Source organism: Elephas maximus, chromosome 13 (assembly GCF_024166365.1).
Source record: "Elephas maximus indicus isolate mEleMax1 chromosome 13, mEleMax1 primary haplotype, whole genome shotgun sequence".
NCBI classification, from domain to species: domain Eukaryota; kingdom Metazoa; phylum Chordata; class Mammalia; order Proboscidea; family Elephantidae; genus Elephas; species Elephas maximus.
This window is the reverse complement of record NC_064831.1, coordinates 105,891,342-105,908,640: the sequence shown is the minus strand read 5'-3', so window position 1 is coordinate 105,908,640 and position 17,299 is coordinate 105,891,342. Positions and strand designations below refer to the sequence as shown.

The 17,299-nt window shown below is 37.8% G+C and overlaps 1 protein-coding gene across 4 annotated transcripts in view; it reads left to right on the top strand.

Moving 5' to 3' along the window:
• The window catches only part of TUBGCP5 (tubulin gamma complex associated protein 5), an 81,815-nt gene extending 64,968 nt beyond the window's left edge, over positions 1 to 16,847 (top strand). Inside the window, exons 15-21 of one of the 4 annotated variants that reach the window (XM_049905475.1) lie at positions 3,867 to 3,951; positions 4,079 to 4,199; positions 4,673 to 4,848; positions 6,096 to 6,221; positions 6,839 to 6,927; positions 15,153 to 15,253; positions 16,496 to 16,847. In XM_049905475.1, coding sequence (XP_049761432.1) covers positions 3,867 to 3,951; positions 4,079 to 4,199; positions 4,673 to 4,848; positions 6,096 to 6,221; positions 6,839 to 6,927; positions 15,153 to 15,253; positions 16,496 to 16,542 — 745 coding nt within the window. In that variant the 3' untranslated portion in view covers positions 16,543 to 16,847. Of the gene's footprint in view, positions 1 to 3,866; positions 3,952 to 4,078; positions 4,200 to 4,672; positions 4,849 to 6,095; positions 6,284 to 6,838; positions 6,928 to 15,152; positions 15,254 to 16,495 lie in introns of those variants that run through there. The other 3 variants (XM_049905474.1, XR_007519847.1, XM_049905476.1) reach the window with 3 other exon arrangements.
• The last annotated feature ends 452 nt before the right edge of the window (positions 16,848 to 17,299 follow it).

Sequence of the window (17,299 nt, the reverse complement as noted above, 5' to 3'; positions counted from 1 at the left end):
AAAAGTCAGCACTTGTCTATTAAACTAGCTAGCGATTTCCCCCTCCCACCCGTCTCCTCCCTTGTAATCATCAAAGTTTATTTTTTTCTGTGTGTAACCCTTTTTGGGGGGTTTTATGATAGTGGTCTCAAACAATATTTGTCCTTTGCGATTGACTTATTTCACTCAGCATAATGACCTCCAGATTCATCCCTGTTGTGAAATGCTTTGTGGATTCACCGTTGTTCTTTATCCTTGTGTAGTCTTCTATTTGTGTATGTACAATAATTTATTTATTCATCTGTTTTGGGGCATTTAGGTTATTTCCATCTTTTTGCTATTGTAATGATGTAGCAATGAACATGGGTATGCATGTCTCTATTCATGTGATGGCTCTTATTTCTCTAGGATGTATTTCTAACAGTGGGATTGCTGGGTCGAGTGGTATTTCTGTTTCTAGCTTTTTAAGGTGGTGCCATGTTGTTTTCCATAATGGTTGTACCATTTTGCATTCTTACCACCAGTGCACAGGAGTTCCAGTCTCCCTGCAAGCCCTCCAACATTTGTTGTTTTCTCTGTTTTTGATTAGGACCAGTAATGTTGGGGTGAGATGGTTATCTCATTGTAGTTTTGAATTGCATTTCTTTAATGGCTAAAGATTGTGAGTGTTTTCTCATGTCTGTTAGCTGCCTGAATGCCCTCTTTGGTGAAGTGTCTGTTCATATCCTTTTCCTGTTTTTTAACTAGATGATTTGTCTTTTTGATGTTGTAATGTTGAAGTATCCTATAGATTTTAGAGATTAGACCCTTGTCAGATATGTCATAGCCAAATTTTTTTCCCAGTCTATAGCTTTTCTTTTTAGTCTTTTGGGGGAGTCTTTTGATGAACTTAATTGTTTAATTTTTAGGAGCTCCCAGTTGTCTGGTTTACTAATCTTCTGCAGTTTGTACATTGTTAGTTATGATTTGTATTGTATTTATGCCATGTGTTAGGGCCCCTAGTGTTGTCTCTATTTTTTCTTTCATATTCTTTATTGGTTTAGGTTTTATATTTAGGTCTTTGGTCCATTTTGAGTTAGTTTTTGTGTATGGTTGAGGCATCGGTTCTGTTTCATTTTCTTACAGATGGACATCCAGTTTTGCCAGCACTGTTTGTTAAAAAGACTGTCTTTTCCCCATTTAATGAAATTTGGCTCTTTGTCAAAGATCAGCTGACCATAGGTGGATGGATTTACATCTGGGTCCTCGAGTCCGTTCCATTGGTCTATGTGTGTCATTGCGCTGGTACCAGGCTGTTTGATTACCATTGCTGTATAGTAGGTTCTTAGACCAGGTAGTGTGAGGCCTCTTTCTTTGTTCTTTTTCTTCAGTAATCCTTTGCTTCTTCGGTCCTCTCTCCTTTCCATATAAAGTTGGTGATTAGTTTTTCCGTCTCATTAAAGAGTGCTGTTTGTATTTGGATCAGGATTGCATCATCTCTATAGATTGCTTTGGGTAGAATTGACATTTTCACATTGGTGAGTCTTCCTGTCCATGCGCATGGTATGTTTTTCCATTTACGTAGGCCTCTTTTGGTTTCTTGCAATAGTTTTTTGTAGTTTTCTTTGCATAATTCTTTTACGTCCCTGGTTAGATTTATTCCGAAGTGTTTTATCTTTTTACGCACTATTATAAATGGTATTATTTTCCTGATTTCCTTTCAAATTTCTCTTTGTTCGTGTACAGGAATCAGCGAATTTTTATGTTGATCTTGTATCCTGCTACTCTGCTAAATCTTTCTATTAGTTCCAGTGGTTTTCTTGTGGAATCTTTGGGGTTCTGTATGTGTAGTATCATAGCATCTGCAAATAGGGATAGTTTTACTTCTTCCCCTCCAATTTAGATGCCCTTTATTTCTTTTTCTTGCCTTATTGCTCTAGCTAGGACTTCCAGCACTATGTTAAATAGAAATGGTGATAAAGGGCATCCTTGTCATGTCCCCATTCTCAGGGGGAATGCTTTCAACCTCTCTCTGTTGAAAATGATGTTGGATGTTGGCTTTGTATAGATGCCCTTTATTATTTTGAGGAATTTCCCTTCTATTCCTGTTTTACTGAAAGTTTTTATCAGGAATGGGTGCTGTACTTTATCAAATGGCTTTTCTACATCAGTTGAGATCATGTGATTCTTTTCTTTTGTTCTATTTATGTGGTGGATTACTTTTACGTTGATTGATTTGCTAATGTTGAACCTTCCTTGCATACCTGGTATTAATCCCACTTGGTGTATTGTTTTTGATACTACGCTGAATTCCATTGGCTAGAATTTTTTTATCTGTATCCATGAGAGATATTGGTCTGTAATTTTCTTTTTTTTTTTTTTCATGGTGTTTTTGCCTGGCTTTGGTATCAGGGTTATGCTGGCTTCATATTCCTTTCTTTACTTTGCTCTGAGAGCTGCATTTCTTATACATATACACAGACATAAACATTAAGTTTTTCTCCTTCCACACTTTACATTTCAGAAATTTGGAACCATTTCTGGTTTGCCACAAGCATTTTGCTCTTGTCCCCCTTCAGAGCTTTAATGTATGACTCCTCGAGCTACAGCGCTCCCCCATTCTGGTGGACCAGCATTGACCTGCCCTCGCACAAAGCTCACTTCAGTCCTTCTTGGTGCAGCCTCAGGCCCTCCCCTCCACTCCGTTGTCAGCAGCTGTCCACCTGCTTTATAGCAGGAGAATGAGCCCATGTGTTTGCACTGAGCTGGGAGCTGCTAGAGGGAGAAGGGATCAGCTGCAGATCACCTTGCTTAGGGTGGTGCTTAACAGGTAACTAAAACATTTACTAGGTCCTATTAAGTATTTGGAAACCCTGGTGGTGTAGTGGTTAAGTGCTACCGCTGCGAACCAAAGGGTCGGCAGTTCAAATCCGCCAGGTGCTCCTTGGAAACTCTGTGGGGCAGTTCTACTCTGTCCTATAGGGTTGCTATGATTTGGAATCGACTCAGTGGCACTGGGTTTGGTTTTTGGTTATTGAGTGTGTTTAGTGAATTCTGATGGAACAGCCTATAATCTAAAATAATTCTGGCTAGTACCTGTGGTGTGGAAAGAGTTGGCTACTTTATTATTCACATGATGCCATTTATAGCTCTGATGTGAAGGCTAAATTCCCCCCTCCCCCGCCACCTTATTTTAAATCTTCTGTGCATTTTCAGTCTTCCATAGTTTATATCCAGACATTACCACTGATGGGACCTAAGCACCCCACACATGTACATTTCTAGGTACTCTGCTAGTTGCTTTCTTTCTCTTGAGGATACTATTGAAACCAGTATGAGGAGTAACTGGATAATGCAGTGTACACCATCTTTGCTTTAGAGGCAGACCACCTTTCCCGACTTAATCAGGCCTCCCCTTCCGAACATGGGGGGCTGTCAAGCAGACAGACTTGTCTCACACTCTGTCCACAGCAGAGACCACTCTGGCCACTTGCTCCTCTCTGAGTCCTTCCAGGTTCAGAAGAGCAAGTCTCCCTCCTTGGGCCTGAGCGAAGGAGTCCATTTTCTGAGCTCGTTGCCTGAATTTTACCAGAATTAAGCCACCAGCCTGTTATCGTTCATATCTTTTTCCCTGACCTTGTCCTTTTTAAGTAATCTCTCCTCTTTTATAGTTAAACCCATTATTTAAAAAGTTTCGTCCTCTTCCTTATTTCTGAAACCAAATTCCTATTCTGTAATATATAGTAAAAATATGAAGATTTATTAGAATATTTGCATCCTTTTTATGAAATTATAGTCTTTTGGAGTATTATGTAAATAAAATGTTAAAATGCCATTTTTCTGAAGAGAGCTGTTTTTCATATGAATGTAGTACTTTCACAGGCTAAAACTAAAATTTCTTTATTTAGTCTATCTATATCTTTTGAAAATGTTGACGTGGCTAAGAAGAAACTCCCTGTTCATATGTTAGATGGTCTGACCCTGAGCTACAAGGTATGTGATTAAGTTTCTTATAAGAACATCATTTTCTATTAAAATTTTAAAAACATGCAAATTATAGGTACTTTCTGTTTTGATTTTCTGCTTTTTGTTCATTTTTTATTGTGTTTTGTTTTCGTAGGTCCCGTGGCCTGTGGACATTGTTATAAGTTTGGAATGTCAAAAAATTTATAATCAGGTGTTCCTTCTTTTATTGCAAATAAAGTGGGCAAAATACAGCCTGGATGTTTTACTATTTGGTGGTAAGATTTTATTTCAAAGATAAAATTATAATTTAATTTTAGCCCTGAAAAGAGGGTTTTGTAGTCTTTGTTCATTTTTTATATATACACAAATGCCAACATGACATGTATTTATAGCAACAGTTTTACAGATGTCAGAACTAACGTCTCCAAGTGAAATCCTAGGGAACTGCATGTAAAATCAGTCTGAGGTGCAATAACTTGATTAGGAATTCAGCTAGAATAAATATTCTTCTTAGGTCCTGCAAAAATTGTTAAGAAAGGTTAATGGGACTTGACATCTATGTTTTTGTGAGAGTGATAATAAAGACAACAAGGGGGCCTTTTCGCCTTTCAGAGACACTGATGTTGGGACCCCTTGTCTGCTTCATCGGAGCGCTCTTGGCGGTGTCAGTAACCGCTGCATCAGAGTTCTCCTTCGCTTGTAGCGGTGGGGGTGGCATCTTAGCAGGTGCTCTTCCGATCTTTTGTAGAACTGGTTAGCACTGCTGAAAAGTCACAACGTACAGAAGGACTGTTGCCTGAACCAGACACGAATGCTCGGCTTGGACCACGAAAGGAATCAAAGCAGCAGATTCATCGGATGTTCCTCCTGAGAGTGAAGCTCATGCACTTTGTGAACAGCTTACACAACTACATCATGACCAGGGTTTGTGTCTGTCCACTGCCTCCGTTCTGTTGCCTTATGTACAGTTCATCACAGAGAATCACTAGTAAATATATTTATAAATACAGAGGGTCCCACAGAATACTTATCGACTATGTAAATATGAAAATAAGGCATATACTTTTTTTATTATAAAGTAACGTGACAGCAGGGGGATTTTTGTAAAATATACCGAAGCGCGTGTACCCAGCAGACCACTGTCTTCTTGTGCAGCCCCCTGTAGGCGGGCAACACCAGAGCTACTCTTTTGGAATTACCTTCAGTTCTTGCTGCATATTTTCTTGAGTTCCTTTAAATTTCATCAGTGGTGACAGAAGTATCCTCTGGAAATGAGTTCAATTTTTAGAAATGGTCAAATTCTCTCAGGTTAGTGTGGTGTGTAAAGAAGAAGGAAGATGCAACCAGATTATATACTTTCGCTCTTCTTAAAAACAAGGAGTAACTACAGAGTAAATGGAACTACTCTTCTTACACGTCTTAAACCCAGTTCTAGACGAAGTTCTCAAAGAGAGGTTCAGGTATTTGAACAGTAGCTGTATTATTGGAGGGCAGCACTCATTTAGGGTTTAAATTTTGTTTCTTAAAAAAAATCTCATTTGTAGTTGTTCTGGTATCTAAGTTATAAAACCTGTCTTGTTTGGATGAAGTGAACATTTGAAGGCAACAGAAGTGCTCTCTGTTCCCAGGCTGCAGTCATGGCCTTCAGAAGGCTAGCCTCGGCCATCTAGTGCTAAGAGTAAATGGTAGCGCTTTAAGTTTTTTCTTAGTTTGCTTTTAGTTTTCTGTTTGAAATCCATCATGCGTCCTTTCAAGAAAGACTAATATGTGAAAAGTGGAACTTAGAGAAACAAAATTCATGGTATTTGTTTGTATTATAAGAATAGTGCTTATATTTACAACAAATTTACCTGAGTGTTTTTTTTTTTAAATCAAGTTCCTCCATGTGTTTTATAAACAGTTCAGTTTACTTGCCCTTCTGCCCTCCAGGAACAGTCTGGGAGTACAAAGTGAGGCATTCATTCACTTATGCAAGTGGATGTCCTAAAGGACTGACTCATAACATAGTTTTAAGATAAGCACCCTAAGGTCAACCGTTAAAAAATGGTACTTTTTAACTGCTGAAGAAAGAATTTGAAAGGAGTAGAAGAGGTTGGTAAAAAGTTCTTTATGCAGCACAAGTCCCCAGAGAAGAAGTCTGCTGAATAAACTTTTCCTCTTTCTCTTTCAAGATTCTTCATAGTACAGGGCTGGAGTTTCAACATCAAGTTGAGGAAGCCAAGGATTTAGATCAGTTGATTAAAGTTCACTATAGATATTTGTCCACCATCCATGATCGATGTCTGCTAAGAGAAAAGGTACCTGAGATGTCACCTGGAAACTTGGCTACTGAGGCGGGAAATGACGCCGGGCAAACGAGGTTTATCTGCTTTGGAATTTTATAGTTATTAAGCTTCTGTTTTGCAGAATACTCTTTAAGAAAGAACCAGCTCAAATTTGATTACACATGTGTGTCACATTCCTGGAAATTGTACTTAAGAGGCACAGATGAGAACTGTGTTGCACAGTCCCGTTCCCTCTGTACTCAATCTGCATTACATTGGGATTCATTTGGAAAACCTGAGCTGCAGTGTAGAGTAATAGTGCATTAGACAGAAAATGTGTCCAGTTTAGTGTGAGTATATGGAGTTAAATATTACATCCACTGGAATTACTTGACCTGTTCTAGTGGTGAATTTAAATGGCTGTCCCAAGAGATGGTAGCTTGCTCAGTTGGTTAGACCATCCTGCTAATAATGCCTATATTGTGGGTATAAGCAGTGTATGGGCCAGATTTCAGTGGATTGGACATGGATGGTATTCAATAACGTGGTGGTCTTTTTCTGTGATTCGTTTAAATTAGGTAAAAGATGTTGATGTCACTGTCCAAAACATGATGTAGAACCCATATTATCTCCATGATTTTAACTTCCAGGTTAGCTTTGTGAAAGAAGCCATCATGAAGGTGTTGAATTTGGCACTCATGTTTGCAGATGGTTGGCAGGCGGGTCTAGGGGCTTGGAAGTAAGTATGTAGCTTGTGAAACATTTGTATCGTGACCATTTTAGCTTCCCTTTTGACAGGTTTTCATCTTGGAAACACATATAGGAAGTCCTCGCTATTCTCTGATTCTTTATTTGGGAATTTGCCTACTTGCTAAAATTATTGTTTGTTTTTTTTTAACCCCCAAATCAGTACTTGCAGTGATTTCCAAGTCATTTGTGAACGTGCTCTAAGAGCAAATACAAATTAGAAGGCAAAAAGAGAGCCTTCTTAATCCTCGCTTTTGAACAAAAAAGAAAAAGACTTCCCCTTTCCCTTTTCTTAAAGTACTTACTTTAGAAAACTTCAAAGTTCTTTCTCTGCCTCTTTGAAATGTGTTGTTGCCATAATAGAAATACCAAAAGTGGATGGCCTTAACAAATTTATTTTCCCACAGTACAGGAGGCTAGAGTTCTGAATTCAGGGTGCCAGCTCCAGGGAGAGGCTTTCTGTCTTTGTTAGCCTCTGGGGGAAGGTCCTTGTCATCAATCTTCTCCTGGTCTAGTAGGCTCTCAGCACAGGGATCCCAGGTGCAAAGGATGCTGTCTGCTCCTGGCTCTTCTTGCTTGGTGGTAATAAGGGCCCTCTCTCTTTCTGTTCACTTCTCTCTTTTATATCTCAAAAGAGGTTGACTAAACATACAACCTAGTTGTGTAGGTTGTGTCGTGCCTCATTAACATAACCACCTCTAATCCTACCTTGTTAACATCATAGAGGTTAGGATTTACAACGCATAGGATAATCATATCAGGTCACAAAATAGAGGACAGCCACACAATACTGAAACTCATGGCCTGGACGAGTTGACACACATTTTTGGGAGACACAATTCAACCCATAACAAAATGTACATAAATCTTTTTAAAGGCTTTTTAAAGGCCTTTTGCCGGTTTTACAACCTAGGAAAGTTTCCTCAAAGACCTGGAAGCCATCTCTTAAATGTAATCAATCAGAGAAGATAGCACCTATGTCTTTCAGTTTCCTGGGAGGATAGGAGCCTAACTTCAGCTGGCTTTTGGCTCCAAGTTACATACTTACCTCCAGTCATAAAGATAGGAGTAATTTTTCCCTCCTTTGAATAAAAGCACTTAACAAACACAGGTGGCTACCCCAGTTACCAAGTGAATTTAGGATGCACTTTGTGTGACAAAAAAGTGCTGTCAAGTCCTCTTACTTGAAGACTAGTTATCATTTATCTTGAGAACATTTATTAAAAGGCTTGGCTATATAAAATGATAAAATTCCTTTCTGTTTTTGCAATCTCTTCAGTGCATTGTCTGTGATGTGTATCACATTCTGGTTTAATGGTTATTCAGTAATAAAACTTGTTTCCTTTGTCTCCTACATCTGTGGAGAGGTTTTGTGGGTTTGCAGGACTTTTTTTTTTTTTTTTTTAATTATACTTCCCCAGTCATGTGTGTAGAACAGTGAAAATTTTGAGTTGCCTGACGCACACTTTCCCAGCTGAGGTTGAATAATGTGATGCCCTACCTTCTTGTTTCATACTGCAAATAAGTGTCTTTTTCATGGTCTGTTTAGTGCTGTGTTTTTTACATTTGCGTGCTTTTTGCTGGATTTTGCAGCCCCTATTTTATGCCCTTAAGCATAGTGCTGAAGTGCTGTCTGGTGTTCCTAAGCATAAGAAGACTATGGTGTGCCTTCTAGAAAAATAATGTGTGTTAGATAAGCTTCATTCAGGCATGAGTTACAGTGATGTTGGCCATGAGTTCAGTGTTGACGAATCAACAGTATAAAACAAGGCTTCGTGTTGATCAGCTGAAATTGTACTAAAGTAGTAGAGGCTTGCAGGAACCCAGTCTTTATTTCCCCCCGAATAGCGATTCAGCATTTGCTAGTTCAGGGTCCATGGTGACGGTATGTAATATCATGTTTGGTGAAGTAGAAGGTCAGCGAAAAAGAGGAAGACCCTCAATGAGATGGATTGACGTAGCGGCTGCAGCAGTGGGCTCAAGCGTAACAGTAATGGTGAGGATGGCACAGGACGGCAGTGTTCCGTTATCTTGTACATAGTACATTGCTGAGTCGGAACCCCACTCAACAGCACCTGACAACAACTGCAGTTTAACAAGAATTGACTGTATCATCTACCACTTATATTTAAGGGAAGAGCTGAGGGCTTGAATGTGTTCATGTGAACTAAACAGTATCAAGAACTGTGAGATTCTTTTTGAGAGAATTAAGACAAGAAAAATCTAAAGTTTTTTAATTAGGACAAGCAAATATTCTTATATTCGTGTTTGGCTGTATAGGTTTTCTTAAATTTTATTGTAGACAACCTTCAAACATATGTAAGAGTGGAGAGGATGGCATAAGGAATCCACAGGTACCCTTCACTCGCTTCAGCAGTCACCAACATAGGACCAGTTCTATTTCCTGTCTGTCACCTGCCCCCCCCAACTTGCAAATTCTGGATATCATGCTAGATTATAGCCCAAAGTTGTATTCTGAGTGAACTTTAAAAGATGCTATGTACTTTTACTTTTTAGAGTGTTTGTTTATTCACACCTGACACATAAGAATGTAAGTGCTCTCAGGTCAGGTCACAGATGAGGACCCAGCAGCTCTTTCCTTCTAGTTAGCAGTACCATCCTTGTTGTGAATTGAATTGTGTCCCCCAACAATGGATGTCAACTTGGTTAGGCCATGATTCCCAGTGTTCTGTGGTTGTCCTCCATTTTGTGATTGTAATTTTATGTTAAAGAGGTTTACGGTGGGATTGTAACACCTTTACTAAGGTCACGTCCCTGATCCAGTATAAGGGAGTTTCCCTGGGATGTGTCCTGCACCACCTTTTATCTTACAAGAGATGAAAGGGAATCCAGCGGAGAGGGGAGACCTCATACCAAAAAAGAAGGACTGGGAGCAGAGCAAGTCCTTTGGACCAGGGGCCCCTTCGCAGAGAAGTTCCTAGTCCAGGGAAGATTGATTAGAAGGACCTTCCTCCAGAGCCAACAAAGAGAGAAAACCTTCCTTTGGAGCAGATGCCCTGAATTTGGACTTCTAGCCTACTTTACTGTGAGGAAATACACTTCTCTTTGTTAACACTATCCACTTGTGGTATTTCTGTTAAAGCAGCACTAGATGACTAAGACAGTTCTTTACTGCTAACTTGAATGTACAGCTCAGTATTGTCACCCTGTATTCTTTAGAAAATTAATGTAATGATAATTCTTCTATCTCTTCCCTAAAATAAAACTGCAAGTCTGATTGAATAGCTTGTGCTTTGTTGAGGTTAGGTGCCCACAAATAGATTCCAACTCATAGCGACCCTCTGTACAACAGAATGAAGCACTGCCCGGTCCCGTGCCATCCGCACAATAGTTGCTGTGTTTGAGCCCACAGATGCAGCCATTGTGCCAGTCTCTCGTTGAGAGTCTTCCTCTTTTTCACTGACCCTCTACTTTACCAAGCATGATGTCCTTCTCCAGGGACTTGTCTCTCCTATTAACATGTCCAAAGTAAGCGAGATGAAGTCTCTCCATCCCCACTTCTAAGGAACATTCTGGTTGTAGTTCCTCCGAGACAGATTGGTTCGTTCTTCTGGCAGTCCTTGATACATTCAGTATTCTTCTCCATCATCGTAATTCAAAGGTATCACTTCTTCTTGAATCTTCCTTATTCATTGTCCAGCTTTCTCGTGCATATGAAATGATTGAAAATACCATGATTTGTATCAGGCGCACTTTAGTCCTCAAGGTGAAATCTTGTTCTTAGCCCTTGTCAATAAGGAGCTGAGAGTTCTTTTTAGTGCTAGTCCAATTTAAAATCTTTTTTTTTAATTTTATTTATTTTGTTGTTTGAATATACATAGCAAAGCATACACCAATTGAGCTGTTCTTACATGTACAATTCACTGACATTGATTAGATTCTTTGAGTTGTGCAGCCATTCTCACCCTCCTTTTCTGAGTTGTTCCTCCTCCATTAATAAACTCACTGCCCCCTGAGGTTCTTATCTAATCTTTTGAGCTGTTGTGGTCAATCTGATCTCATTTAGTTCTTAAAAGAGCATAATGCTCAAGGAATACTTTTTTTTCCTAGTTAAGCTAAACCATTGTTTAGTTTTAAGAATACTTCAGGAGATATTTTTGCTTTAAAGTTTAGTGATTATTTCAGGGGTTCATCCAACCTTCATGGCTCCAGAAAGTCTAGATTCCATGAGAATTTCAAATCCTGTTCTGCATTTTCTCCATTTTGATCAGGGTTCTTCTATAGAATTTTTGATTAAAATGTCCAGTAGCTGTAGCTGGACACAGTCCAGTGCGTTTAGTCTAATGGCAAAGGAGGCCGTTGTTTATGGAGGCAATTAGTCACACATTCCATTTCCTCCTCCTGTTCCTGACTCTCCTTCTTTTTCTGTTGCTCCAGGCCAATAGACACCAACTGTGCCCTTGATGGCCACCTGCAGGCTTTTAAGACCCCAGGTACTAGGTAGCAAACGAGGAGGTAGAACAGAGGCACTATAAGCATGTTATTAGGCCAGTTAACTGTGATATCGCATGAAACCATGACCGTAAACCTCCAAACCAAGGAACCAAATGCCGTGAAGTGTTTGTATATAAGCAGCGTCAGCAGCTACTTTTTTTTTTTTTTGTCATTGTTGTAAATATATCTGTCACACAACTTTTGCCAGTTTAGCTCTTTACAGGTATACAACTAATTGACAGCACTTAAATAACTGGCTTTGCAACCCTACTTTTAATGCAATTTTTCCATTACCATAAACCAAAACACAGTACTCCATGAGCAGTAACCACCCTTCACCCTCCCTCCTGCCCCTGGTAACCACTAATTAACTTTGGTCTCTATACATTTGCCTTTTCTTGTCTTTTTATATAAGTGAGGTCATACGGTATTTGTCCTTTTGCGACTGACTTGTTTTACTCACCATAATGTCTTTAAGCGCCATCCGTGTTATAGCATGTATCAAGACTTCATTTCTCCTACTGGCTGAGGATATTCCATTGTATGTATGTACCACATATTGTTTCTACTTTTTAGCTGTTGAGAATAGTTTTTCAATGAACATTGGTATACAAGTCTCTTTTTGAGTCTCTGCTGGATCATACGGTAGTTGTATTTTTTTTCTTTTTTTGGATTTGTTTGTTTTTTTCTCTTTTTGTATTTTTAGTTTTTCGAGGAACCACCACACTGTTTTCCACAATAGCTTTACCATTTTGCATTCCTGCCAGCAATGGATAAGGATTCCAATCTCCTCACATCATTTGCCAACATTTGTTATTTTCTGTTTTTTATCTTAGCCATCCTAACCAAAACCAAACCTGTTGCCATCAAGTCGATTCCAACTCATAACGACTCTATAGGACAGAGTAGAACTTACCATAGAGTTTCCAAGGAGCAACTGGTGGATTCGAACTGAAGACCTTTTGGTTAGCTGGCAAGCTCTTAGCCACTGTACCACCAGGGTGAAATGGTATCTTATTGTGGCTTTGACTTGCATCTCTACGATGGCTCATGACATTCAGCATCTTTTCATGTGTATCTTAGTCATCTTGTGCTGCTATAACAGAAACACTACAAGTGGATGGCTTTAACAAAGAGAAGTTTATTCTCTCACGGTCTAGTAGGCTAGAAGTCCAAGTTCAGAGTGCGAGGTCCAGGAGAAGGCTTTCTCTTTCTGTTGGCTCAGGAGGAAGGTCCTCGTCCTCAGTCTTCCCTTGGTCTAGGAGCATCTCAGTGCAGGAAACCCAGGTCCAAGAGATGCACTGCTTTCTTGGTGGTATGAGGTCCCTCTGCCTCTCTGCTTGCTTCTCTCTCTCATATTTCAAACAGATTGGCTTAAGACACTATCTAATCTTGTGTATCTCATCAATATAACTGCCACTAATCCATCTCATTTCATCATAGTGATAGGATTTACAACACATAGGGAAATCACACAAAATGGTGAACAATCACACAATACTGGGACTCTTGGCCCAGCTAAGTTGACAGATATTTGGGGGGGGGGGGGCACAATTTTATCCATGACAATGTGCTTGATGGCTGTTTAAGTGTCCTAAATGGTGAAATTCTATTCAAGTCCTTTGCACATTTTATGATTGGGTTGTTGAAGTTTTATATATATTTTGGTTACTAGATTCTTATCAGATGTATGGTTTTCAAAGATACTCTCCCAGTCTGTAGCTTGTCTTTTCACTTTTAAGGTAATGTCTTTCAATAAAAAAAAAAAGTTCTTAATAGTTACGAAGTCCTGTTTATTTATTTATTTTGCTGTTTGTGCCTTTGCTATTACATTAGATAATCCATTTCTAAAAGCTATGCCAACAGCGTTGCCCTTGTATTGTCTTCTGAGAATTTTATGGTTTTAGTTTTCACGTTAGATCTTTAATCCACTTTGAATTTGTTTTTGTGAATGGTGTGAGGCGTGGATTCTGTTCATTTTTCCGCGTGTGGAAATCTGATTTTCCCAACATCATTTATTGACGTGACTCTTCTTTTCCCACCAAATGGACTTAGCACCCTTGTCAAAAATCACCTGACCATAGATGTGTGGGTTTATTTCTGGACTGTCATTTCTGTTTCACTGGTCTTGCATATATTGTTATACCAGTGTCAGGCTGTTGTGATTACTGTAGGTGTATAAACTGTTTTAAAATCAGGAAGTGTGAGTCCTCCTTTGATGTTCCCTTTCAATACTGTTTTAGCTATTTGGGGCCTCTTACTATTCCATATAAAGTTGAGCATTGGTTTTTCTATTTCTGTAAAGAAGTTGTTGGAATTTTGATCAGGATTGCATTGAATCTGTAGATTGCTTTGGGTGGTGTTGACATCTTAACAATATTAAGTTTTCCAGTCCATGAACATGGAACATATTTCCATTTATTTAAGCCTTCTTTGATCTCTTTCAGCAGTGCTTTATAATGTTTCATTGTGTAAGTCCCTAACATCTCTGGCTAAATTAACTCCTATACGTTTTATTCTCTTAGATGCTATTGTAATGGGATTATTTCCCTAATTTCCCTTTCAGCTTTTTCATTTTTGGTGTATAGAAACCCAACTGATTTTTGTTCGTTGACCTTGAACCCTGCAGTTTCCATTTAAAATTTTAAAATTTCAACAATTTTAACATTTAATCTGAATGAAAAAATTAAGATGATAGTAGGTAAATTCATAATTGTGGGGATGAAAATAGAAGTCTTACATGCTTCATTATTGCTGTCTCAAAGTGTATAAATGCTTTTTCACATAAAATCTAGGCTAATTCTAATACTTATCCTGCACTGTGAGATGGAGGAGAAAATAACACTACTGAATATGCTCTAATGGGCTCAAACATACCGAAGATTGTGAGGACAGTGCAGGATTTGGAACGTTTTGTTCAGTTATACGTGAGGTCGCCGTGAGTCGGAGCCCACTCGGTGGCAGCTAATAACGACAGCAAAGCGTGTGCTCTACTGAGATTGCACGGTTTCCGTTTTTTCAAATAAATTGTAAGAAAAAAAGCAGTAGGTGAGGGAAGCTGAAGCACATCACTAATTGCAGTATATGGAACTTAACTGAATTCTGCTTTCAACTTTTAAAAAAATACATGAAGCAGTATGAAAATTTTGAACATTGACTTGTTATTTGATGATAAATAATTGTTAAATATTTTTAAGCAAATAGTATTATGACTATGTTTTAAAAGGAATCTTTAGAGTATACACACTGAAATATTTATGGATAAAATGCTATAATGTCTAAAATTTGGTGGAAGTGGAAGAGGTGTAAGCAGAGTTGCTGCGGGTGGGTGATTGCTGAAGCTGGGTGGTGCGTTCACTGTGTAGTTCTCTCTCACATACTCTTGGTATTTCCCATTTTGAAAGTTAAAGACAAAAGTTTCTGTACTTAGCCTGTATACCTTTAATGTGTACTTTATTTCAAAAAGAACTTATGCTTACAAAAAATTGAAAGGCAAAAATGTGTAATGGAACTAGTTATCCTAGCTCCAGAAAGAAATACTATCCTGCTATCCCCCAACAGCAGAGTTTTATGTCTTGATGCATCTTTTTCTTAGGACACTTTGCAAAACTTATTTTGAAGTAGTACAGGAAATATTTATAATCTCTAGGCTTAGGATTTTTAATAATTTAAGACATATTTGAAATTATTTCCAGAGGTATTTTGTAGCCTACCTATTTACCTTATACACTTATTTAAGTTGGAATTTACTTTCTTTCTTAGGATGGAATCTATAGAGAAAATGGAGTCTGATTTTAAAAATTGCCATATGTTCCTTGTAACCATTTTGAACAAAGCCGTCTGTAGAGGGTCCTTTCCCCATTGTAAGTACATCATGTTAAAACATTATGACTGTTATATTTTCATGTAGCTAAGTCTGTGTGTCATTATTCTAGTGTTGATAGCATGAAGAATTAGGATATTTCACCATTTTTAAACCTGTAAAACCTCTTAGCAGTTGTGCCATACTTGGAATTGTTTTTCGTTTTTGTTTTTTTAGAATTTCAGTGGAGTGAGTGAATATCAAATGTAAAGCACTAAAACTAATGACCTTGCTTTCTAGTATAGAATTTATTACACCAGTGAATTTCTAAAAATTCTGTTAAATAAAGCGAATGGTAGAATGCCTGTAACATTTTCTTACCATGTATAGCCTTTGCAACTATTCCTTTTCAAAACACAGGATTTTTTTTCAGCAATTTTAGAACTCCCACAGCTGCCTCTTATCATAAGGAAATGTGAACTTGACAGTTCAGAATACAGCCTGTGAAGTAGAGAGGGCTGTGGAGTGAGTCATCGGGAGAAGAGACAGCTGGTTAATCTGTAGAGACGAAGAACTAAGTAATATCTCTTCGCAAAACTTGTTTTTGAAAAGTTTGAAGAGCTCTACTAACTCTTCAAACTTTTCAAAAACAAGTTGGATTTATAAATGTTCCAAGTTGGATATACTTATTAAAAGTAGTTGAACATTTAAATAATATTGGTTAGAATTGTGTTAAATGAAACATTAATACATTTGTCCATTTTTGCATTGGGTAAGTGTTTTTTTTTTTAAGTGTTATGCAAGTTGATTACATTCACAGGTTAAACTCGTTGCCATCGAGTGGGTTCTGACTCACAGTAACCCTATAAGACAGAGTAGCACTGCCCATATATGTTCCCAAGGAGAGCTGGTGGATTCGAACTGCTGACCTTTGGGTTAGCAGCCAAACTGTTGACCGTTGTGCCACCAGGGCTCCCATTCACACGTTAGAACATGGCATTTTGTTATGGACTGACCACAGATTTTTTTTGACGTATGGAACAAATGTGTTTGTTCAGTGAGATGTCCAGATTTTTTTCTTTTTAAAATTGCAGTTATCTGAATAGGATTGAATCTACTTTACTTTTTGAATTTGCATTTAATAAATTAAGGTTGTCATCTTTGTTATACATTAAAAATAATCAGCATTTGGATTAAAAATAGAAAACATCTTTAAATACTTTCTATTTAATTTATTAAAGCCTTATTCACACATTTTCAAATACTAAATCTATTTTTTAACCTTTTTTTATTTTTCCCACAGTGGAATCTCTAGCACTATCACTCATGGCTGGCATGGAGCAAAGTTAAATATCTTAAAATACAATAAATTCCTCAAGAATTGACCTTCATATATTTCCATTTCCATCATGTGTAACTGAGACATTGGAATGTTTTTATTCTGGTTTATTTAACAACTGTTGTCCACTGTCTAGATGATAGACAGTTGTAGAATTGTGTTTTCTGTGGTTCTAGGTATTTTCTCTGGAGATTATCAGCTAGTATATGTATATAAAGTTGTATAAAAACACTGTGTATATAGGATGTTTACACTTAATATTTTCTACTATAAACTAAAGATTCATGTCATTGATATCTCTGAATGTGAATTATATATTTTGAAAATGTAATTGTTGATAATAAAAGTAAATCACATTAAGACATTTTAATGTGTGGTATTATCCTTTTGCTGTCATACATCCATCACAAATTCTTTATGTAGAGCTTTACATGGCATCTTCCCTAAAGATTATTTTATATTCAGCTGTCTGAAAATTGTTTATATTTTTATATATCTGGAAAGTTCCAAAATGGAAAATAGCTTTAAGCACTATCAATAAGCAAAGCATGCCAACTTCACGTAGGGCCAACTATTGGTACATACTGTGGTTTGACATTTCTCAGCAATTTTTGTGAACTAACCGGTTATTTCTTAAAACAAAATTAATGCTTACCATTCCGTGTTTCCACAATTTCATAGTAAAATACTTGCCATATCTCTAGCACTAATGATATTTACTACTTACTTCTTCTTTAAAAACAACCACTTGAGTTCCAAATAGCCCTC